Source organism: Barbus barbus (genome assembly GCF_936440315.1).
Source record: "Barbus barbus genome assembly, chromosome: 3".
Taxonomy (NCBI): Eukaryota; Metazoa; Chordata; class Actinopteri; order Cypriniformes; family Cyprinidae; genus Barbus; species Barbus barbus.
In genome coordinates, this window is record NC_136731.1 from 6,950,842 (window position 1) to 6,959,643 (window position 8,802).

Below are 8,802 nucleotides of genomic sequence, written 5' to 3' on the forward strand. Positions count from 1 at the left end.
TATATATATATATATATATATATATATATATATATACAGTATATATAAAAAGAATAACAAATCAGAAAAAAATACAGCGTCTGTGGTACCCAGTGGCAAAAAGAAACACGTGGTAGAGGGCACGAAAATTATTTCCAATTGAAATACATTAGATGGAAAGTCTTGCTGAGTGACACGAAAAAAGAGGGAAATTCGCGTCCACGAACACGAATCAATAGATTAAATTTTGTGACTATATCAGGAACTGCCGTGAGACTGGGTTGACTGACAAGGGTTCCATTCTGATTGTTATTTAAAGTCGTCTGGAGTGAAGTCGGTTCCAACAGGAGGGAAGCAGAGGAGGAAACGATGTTCTCCTGGGAATGTCTCCTTACTTCAATTGAAGGTACCTTTATACTTTTGAAGTAACTTTAAGGGATACTTTAACAAAATATAAATTCTGTTGTCATTTACTTGCCGTTATGTCCTCTATGAAACATGAATGAGTTTTCATTTACAATATATGTGTTGATTTTGTCTGTCCATTATATAAAGCAATCTTGTCTCTGCAGAAGACATACTTTCTGTAGCTTAAAATTTTTTACATTTTATGGGTTTGGAAAATATGTCTGAGTAAATGACAATGTCTATTTTTGGTGAACTATCCCATGAATGCATGAAATCTGATTATTAACAAACAAGCAGATGATACTTCAATGATTGTAATTTTGCATATTTAAATTTAAGGTGAATTTGTTTATATGTATGTGGGGTGCCTATAACTTGTAAATGCATCATCCACTTATTTTTAGTTACTGTACATGTATTCTCATTGTTTGTCAGATGAAGTACTACTTTGACATAAATATTAAACAATAAATTTGTAATTTGTTTGCATTAAGACTTAATTAACAGTAGGTAAAATAAATGATTAATACTTAAATGAGACAACTGAGCAAGTAAACTGTACTTTTATTGTACAGAAAAAAGAGTGCAGTTGTCCTTCGAAGACCTCATTGCTTTTGTGACTGGAGCAGATGCAGTGCCGCCACTTGGATTCCCACAGCAGCCTGAAATTCAGTTTTTTGACCAAGAGAGTGAATCTAAACGATTTCCCTACGCCTCCACCTGTTCAGTGGTCCTGTACTTACCAAGAGGTGCTTCTTCGCAATTAATATCTTTTCTTTTCGTAACCTGTTTTTGTCACCCTGCTGCCCAAGTTAACCGTTTCTTGTCTAATGGTTACATCTCGACTTTGCAGTTTCTATAGTGTTTTAGTAGTAATAGTGACTCTTTTCTCTTTTCCCTCTGTTTACACCTTAGAGAAGACCAGCTATATTACGGTTAGAAGTGTCCACAACCAACGTATTGAGCGTCTGTGGAGGGATGTATGGTGTGCAGTTACCTCCAATTATTATGCACTGTGCACATTTCTGAATGTTTAAATATCATATCTAAATAGTCTTTTGGATAAAATATAGAAATTGCTTTAATTCTAATATTCAGTCCCTGTATATGTGAAAAGAGAGTCAGTAGTCCTCTGTGTGAGGAAAGCGAGTCGCCAGCTGAGGAGAGTCGGTGGTCTTATTTTTGGACCTTCCGGCCTGCCATACAGAACTGTCCATTTTGACTGCGCTTATTTCACTCCTCCCCTCACTCCAGCCGCCTACTCTCACCAACACTTCAGGTGAGGCGAGGTGCATCTCAAACAAGCCTAATAGCTGTCATTGCGTTGCACTACTGAGCCACGTAATGCATTTTATTTAACCGATTTCTGAGGGAAGCAGCGTGAAACCTTGGGCGTTCGTTCATATTCTACATCTGCTTAACTGTCGATATAGTTCACATAATCATCAGTAAAGTGTATTCTGAGATCTGAGGTCTTATATCACTGTATTAGTTCACTGAGGGCGTCGTTGGGGAATCCTGGAGTGTGACCTATGAGGGGAACCCCAGTATTACAGCACAGCGTCACACAAGCCATGATACAAAGTTACAGAAACTAAGCAACCGAAAGCAATATATGTCTTCCTCAGATGTAATGTTAGTTCTGTACTTCAGCATTGGGTAAAAGAGCATTATAATCTCAATTGTGGTAGAGAAAGCTACTTACATGTAGGCTACGGGAAACAGCAAAGATGTTGAATTAAACATACACACAATCAGCTTTCCATATGTTTATACTGGCCCCGATAATTAAAACTTCTACTTGGCGCTTGCTCCATTTCTGCAAATCAGTTTTTCCTCATATGACCTTCATCAACAGCCGCTTGCGCCACCTGCTGGTGAGCAGCTGACATCAGCTGGAGATCATGCATCGGTGCTCCACTGCTATTCCTGCGGGTCTCGGATGTGCAACGCTGCATTTTCTGCCGAATTTTAACCACTGAATTTGTGGCAGCGAATTCGGAAAGTGAAATAAAATGACAGAAATTTGCCTTTCGAATATTATACATCGTATTTTTAAACAGATTGAATATTTTGGAAGTGAATTCTGGAAGGTGAATATGAAGTTTGAATTATGAAAATGTGTGTGAAATATTTTGAATTGAAACATTCACAGCTCAAATAAACAACTATGTTAAATTTCAGGACCTAAAAATGCAAGCCCTGGAAATACAAGGCATTAAAATGTAAGCACTGTTATTTGCAATACATCTTTTTTTTCGATTTGTGGAATTCAGCATGCTTCATGTTTCAAAAACTATTATTCTCATTATTCTGCTTCCATAGACTCAATTCATCCATTCATTAGAAGAAACTCCAGCACATGAAATGGGAGTCTGACAAAGGAAATATTCAAAATGTGCAGTTGTAGGCATTTGCTAGGTACAAGTTTGAGAAATACTGCTTTAGATGAGAAGTTATTACTAGTTTTGTACTGTTGAACTTGTGTCAAAAAGGTGTGTGATGTTTCTATGGCAGTATAAACTGTGAAATCCTCTTCTCACAGATCCATTGATAAGCTCTATTACAGTCAACATCAAGCCACCCAACTAAATTAAGATAATCTATCCGAGGCACAGCCATAGTCACAGCACAGTTCTCTCTTCTTCCTCCATTTGGCTCTGTTGTTTCTCTATTGGACGCCCAGAAGCTGAAAGTACAGGTCAGCATTAGATGATCAGTGTTGCTTTCTGTGTGATATGATACTGACTGTGAGAATCATTTATTACATAATAATCAGTTCAGTTCAGTGATTTCTCACCTAGAGTTCAGAGTGCTGCCATCAACCCATTTCCAGCTGCCCTCTACATCAATGTCAGTCAGACCAATATAAACTATAGCAGCACCAGACATGTTCTGAGCAAAATCCTGAGAAAAAGAAACAGTTCATGAATAGACACACTTCATCTGATCATCTCTCATTTAGCTGCTAAACACTATAAACACACATAAAACTGTTTTTCACTCACTTGTTCCTGTCTGTTGTTTATGCTGATCAGATCTGCTCCTCTCTGTGTACAGTATCTTCTGCTCTCAGTCCAATTCTTCTTCTCATTGGACTTGTAGTAAAAACTGGATTGATAGAAAGTCCATCCAACTGTTAACAGAACCAGTTCAGCTGTCAGCTTTTTATTCCCATTTACACTCATCTGTCTGTATCTTATAACAGATAAAATAATCATATATTGTGTGCACAGGAAGTTACAGAGACCAAAACCCAACTCATGGTTTTTAAAATGTCTGCTGTATAGCAAATAACTACATAGACGATAGAAACTTTACCACAAATCTGAAGTTCATTTCTCAGCTGCTCTCTCTCTTTAGTCTGGTTTTCATTCTTGGATATGAACTGTTGTCTCTCTTGAGTGAAGATGACACACAGCACTATGACTGCAGTCAGCAGAAGAACACACAGCAGAACCAAACACACTACAACTGATCTGTATCTTCTGATCTTCACACAATCACTTCCTGAAGAACACAGACATGCTGTTAGTCCCTTCACTAGCATTAAATACAGCACAGGTACATAACAGCTTTGTCTCTTTGAGGGTTTGTTCCTGTGCTACTATTTTTCATGAGGAAAAGTACCTTTTGTACCTGTGTGTTCAGATGGCTGGATTGCTTTCGGGTCTTTTATCTCCATTGTGATTTTACCTCTCATAGCATCTGTCTTCTTTTGTCTCGCTCCTGTGTCCATTTTCTGAGTCGTACCTTTATTGAATTTCAGAGAGTTCTAGTGAAGATGAGAGCGTTCTAAAATATAACCTAAATCTAGGCTAATACATTTTTTACCTAACTAATAACCAAACAATTAATACTAGCAGCTTTTCAGAGCTGGACATTATTATACTCATGTTGTGTCCTGATGTGTGAAAAGTTTTTTTTTTAATGTACAGAAATTCAGCTCACCTCAGAATGTTTGTTCTGTCAGAAGTTTAAAGATTATACCAGAAACTTGCCACTATTTGATTATTCAAAATGTTATCGTCAGACTTTCCTGACATTTCTGAAAGGTAAAAAAATACTTATTTTCTGTAAGCCATGTCGTTATTAAAAGGTGCGTTGTTATGTAAGACATAACTACATTACATGGAAAAATATACTGTCAATGAAAACATAAGGCTGAAAAAGTAACTTCATCAGGATAAGTAATAAACATAAGTATTATACCTAAACCCTTTAAAATCATCTATAATTGCCATAAATGTGTCTTTAATTAACCTAGAATGATGAAACATTTGTGATTATTTACATTGTAAACAGATTTAACATTTGAGTTTATTTTTTTTATGTTTTTCATGTGGTTCATATATGCACTAGAATTACTCTTATGGAAACTAATCAGATTATATTCCTGTTATGTAGAAACTACTAAAAAGAACAAAGAAACAGACACACTTTACCAAAACAATCCTCAAGATCATATTTCTCCAGTTTTAGCTGCTCTCTCTTTACTCAGATACTCATTCATTGATATGAAGTGCTTTATCAAAATGTGTGCTATTATGTTGTGAATATAATGAATATTATGAAATGCATTCTCAGTTTCAGTACCTGTGAGTTCAGATGACTGGATTCTCGTTGCATTACTGTCCGTGGTCTGTCTTCCAAATTGTCCCTTTGTAACAAACTCATTTTCATAGATATCATTGATGTTTTTCCCATGTTCTCTGTACATTCTTCTATATTTTCATTCAATTCACTGATAGTATTGGTGTTGTAAAGATGCCAACAAGCTAACACTAGCTTCTCTCCTGAAGTGAACTGTGTTTGTGTAGCCATGTAATTATGCAGAAAGGAACTGTTTCATGGAAATATCGCATGTTATTTATGCATAAAGGAACTTCAACTTGCTGCAGAACATCACTATATGTTTCAACAATGTGGATTGTGTTCATGTAAATGAGGTTTGATTACATTTATTATCACTCACAGATTCACGTAGTATTTGTATAAAGTCTTCAGGGGGCTTGATCCTTTTGATGCTGGCTGGTGTTTGGGACATTTACAGCTTTTGAAATGTTTCGAAAAGACAGCTGATCTTTTATTTTTAATGGTAGTTCTTCAAACACTGAACGTCTCGGTTACGTACGTAACCCTCGTTCCCTGATGGAGGGAACGGAGACGTTATGTCGTGACGACATTAGGGGATTTACTTGGAAGCCCCGACTGCCTCTGATAAGAGAAAACGCCAATGAAATTTGGCTAGTGGATTTTGCATACCTGAGCCACTCCCCGTGCATACGGGTATAAAAGGGCGACAGGTGCATCCACTCATCAGGTTTTCCGCTGAGGAGCCGAGAACGTGTCCCTGGCAACCAGCGATGGTTCGAGATTGTGGCATGGGGACATAACGTCTCCGTTCCCTCCATCAGGGAACGAGGGTTACGTACGTAACCGAGACGTTCCCTATCTGTCGGTCACTACGAGTTATGTCGTGACGACATTAGGGGTCTATGGAAAGCGCCACAACCTGAACCCCGTCACGACCTTGTGGCATGCAGATGTTGACAAGCTAGCGCGTGACAGACAAACGCGATGCGAAGGTCGCAACCTTCCCGTCGCCCCAGCGCAAATTCGCTAACCTTGGTGCCCGCAGGGACCACTGAGTACATTGCTGCTGGAGATAGCCAAGCCGCTGTTCCTTTCCCCAGAAATCGGAAGGGATTTCGACCTTCTATGAAAGATTGCTTCAAGTCTTTCCTGTTTGTTGTTACAGCCCGGCAGTAACGACGGGGAAGCGAGCCTTCCGGAGAAGGGCGCTACGGAGGCCACACCCTGCCCGAAGGGAGGTAACGTGTGGAGACACTGGTATGGACTGGCCCAAGCCTGGGGCAGTGCTACATACGCCTGGACCCTGGGGCAGATCCTACCTAGGAGAAGGGAGGAAGGCTGCCAGCAGGGCCTGACAGAGCTCTGTCAAAGGGAAGACACGGGTTTACCATGAGGGAAACCGTACCGTGGATGAATACACGTGTGGGATCACCCGAAGGGAATCAGGCCACACGGGCACCTAGCCGAGTACAGGGGCTGACCGGAGAACCGGGCAAGCTAACACCGGTACTGGGCCTGGCGTCAGACTGCTCCGCCCAGTCTGACTGCCGGGGGTGCTGGAGGAACTCCGCCAGGGTTCGCCGTCCGGGGAACTAACTGGAGGAGAGAATAGGCGCTCGTATCCTACCACTGTCCTGCCTCTGAAGGAACTCAGGCAGTTCAGCACTGATTGGGCACGCTCGTCCGAGAGACGTGCCGTCATACTCACAGAGTCTAACTCCACACCGAGAAAAGAGATTCTCTGCACAGGGGAGAGCTTGCTCTTTTCCCAGTTGACCCGAAGCCCCAACTGGCTGAGGTGCCGGAGCACCAGGTCCCTGTGACCACCCAAGTGTTCTCGCGATCGGGCCAGGATGAGCCAATCGTGATAGTTGAGGATCCTGACGCCCACTTCCCGTAACGGGGCAAGGGCGCCCTCCGCCACCTTCGTGAAGGCACGGAGGGACAGGGAGAGCCCGAAGGGGAGGACCCTGTACTGCCATGCCCGCCCCTCGAACGCAAACCGTAGGAACGGCCTGTGTCGAGGGCGAATCGAGACATGAAAGTAAGCGTCCTTCAGGTCGATCGCTGCAAACCAATCCACAGACTGAGTGCATCTGCGTCAACATCTTGAACGGGAGCTTGTGTAGGGCCCGATTCAAGACTCGCAGGTCCAGGATTGGCCGGAGGCCACCGCCTTTCTTGGGCACGATGAAGTAGGGGCTGTAAAACCCCTGCCTCATCTCGGCTGGAGGGACCGGCTCGATTGCGCCCTTTGCCAGAAGGACAGCAATCTCCTTGCGCAGGACAGGTGCATCTCGGACTGCCACCGAAGTCTCGAGGATGCCGCTGAACCTGGGCAGCCGCCTGGCGAACTGAATCGCATAGCCGAGTCGAACTGTGCGAATGAGCCAGCGAGACGGGCTGGGTAGCGCAAGCCACGCCCCCAGACACCGGGCAAGCGGCACCAAAGGCCCAATCGACGTGCCCGCAGTGGTGCAGCGAGGGGGAGTAAGGTTGGATGGAACAGAAGGCGGTGCGTTCTGACTCATCCCCACAAAACTCCCTAAGTCCCCGGGGGGACTGGCTAGAGGTGCGCGGGGAGGCATCGCGTCCCCAGACCGCACTCTCTTGGCCACTGGCAATATGGGTCTCGGGTGAGAGTGAGGAGGCAGTGCGTCGCACACTGTCAGCCCGCAGACCTGGGAACCCGGAGGAAAGGGAAATTGCTCTTTCTTTGACAATGTGGGTACCACTGGCCCCTGAGCCAGTGGCGGAACAGAAACAAAGAAAACACAGGATTCTCCACCCGGCCCTCCTCCGGGGGAAGGAGCGACGCTAGCCTCGTCGTCTCCTGGAAAAGAGCAAATTCCTCCATCTCCGGGTTGTGCGCGTCAGGGCCGCTTTGTCGTCTTCCTGGAGGACTTGGCGGCCGGCTGAGGCGCAGGGGGTGCCGCACTCCTGCGAGAGGCTCGACGCACCGGCCTAGGTGACGACTCAGCACGGGGCGGAGCAGCTCTGGAGGACGCAGGAGGGCGCCCACGGCGACCAGCAGACTGGGGCCTGGCCCTTGGGCCAGCGGTGGCAGCTGGAGCATCCCGCCGTTTAGGGAGGATGTGCTGAATTGCCTCCGTCTGCTTTTGTACTGCCGAGAATTGCTGTGCAAAGCCCTCGACAGTGTCGCCAAATAGCCCCGTCTGGGAGATGGAGGCGTCGAGAAAGCGTACTTTGTCGACGTCCTTCATCTCGGCCAGATTGAGCCAGAGATGGCGCTCTTGGACCACTAACGTGGACATCGCCTTCCCGAGGGACCGCGCCGTGACTTTCGTCGCCCGGAGAGCGAAGTCAGTCGCCGTGCGCAGCTCCTGCATCAACCCCGGGTCGGGACTACCCTCGTGCATTTGTTTCAGTGCCTTGGCCTGGTGAACTTGCAGGATGGCCATGGCATGCAGGGCAGAGGCGGCCTGGCCCGCAGCGCTGTAAGCCTTGGCGGCAAGTGCGGCCGTCAGCTTACTGGCTTTGGACGGGAGACGCGGACGATTCCTCCAGGTGGCGGCGTTTTGCGGGCATGCACCGCAACCGCTCTCTCCACCTGGGGAATATCCACGTACCCCCTGGCCGCCCCGCCATCGAGGGTAGTGAGGATGGAGGAGGGAGACGAGCGGCTTCTGGCCGTGAAAGGGGCCGTCCACGACTTCGTCAGCTCCTCATGCACCTCCGGGAAGAAAGGCACCGGGGCAAAGTGCGGCCGCTGGTCGCGTTTTGCGCCGATGAACCAATCATCCAGCCGCGAGGGCTCGGGACTGGGCGGTCTGTTGACCTCCAGCCCGATACTCACGG

The 8,802-nt window shown here is 45.4% G+C and overlaps 1 protein-coding gene across 2 annotated transcripts; it reads right to left on the reverse strand.

The window, feature by feature from the left end:
• Positions 1-936: 936 nt before the first annotated feature.
• Positions 937-5,219, reverse strand: LOC306845987 (uncharacterized protein). Of its 2 annotated transcripts, none has more exons than XM_079379022.1 (6): positions 4,984-5,190; positions 4,027-4,140; positions 3,709-3,897; positions 3,396-3,523; positions 3,188-3,294; positions 937-3,076 (listed from the first exon to the last, which is right to left on the reverse strand). In XM_079379022.1, exons 1-6 carry the CDS (start codon positions 5,105-5,107, stop codon positions 2,896-2,898), a joined length of 843 nt encoding a protein of 280 aa, XP_079235148.1. In that variant the 5' UTR covers positions 5,108-5,190; the 3' UTR covers positions 937-2,895. The 2 variants fall into 2 exon arrangements, with proteins under 2 accessions (XP_079235148.1, XP_079235147.1); XM_079379021.1 differs by having other exon boundaries at positions 948-3,076; positions 4,018-4,140; positions 4,984-5,219.
• Between the last annotated feature and the right edge of the window lie 3,583 nt (positions 5,220-8,802).

What these genes read in the sequence shown, in the direction of transcription:
- LOC306845987 (XM_079379021.1), bottom strand. Translation starts at nt 5,107, where the DNA reads ATGTACAGAGAACATGGGAAAAACATCAATGATATCTATGAAAATGAG. An exon ending in TGAACACACAGGTACAAAAG is followed by an intron (nt 3,898 to 4,017) that starts GTACTTTTCCTC and finishes TGTGTTCTTCAG; the next exon opens with GAAGTGATTGTGTGAAGATC. An exon ending in AAATGAACTTCAGATTTGTG is followed by an intron (nt 3,524 to 3,708) that starts GTAAAGTTTCTA and finishes TTCTGTTAACAG; the next exon opens with TTGGATGGACTTTCTATCAA.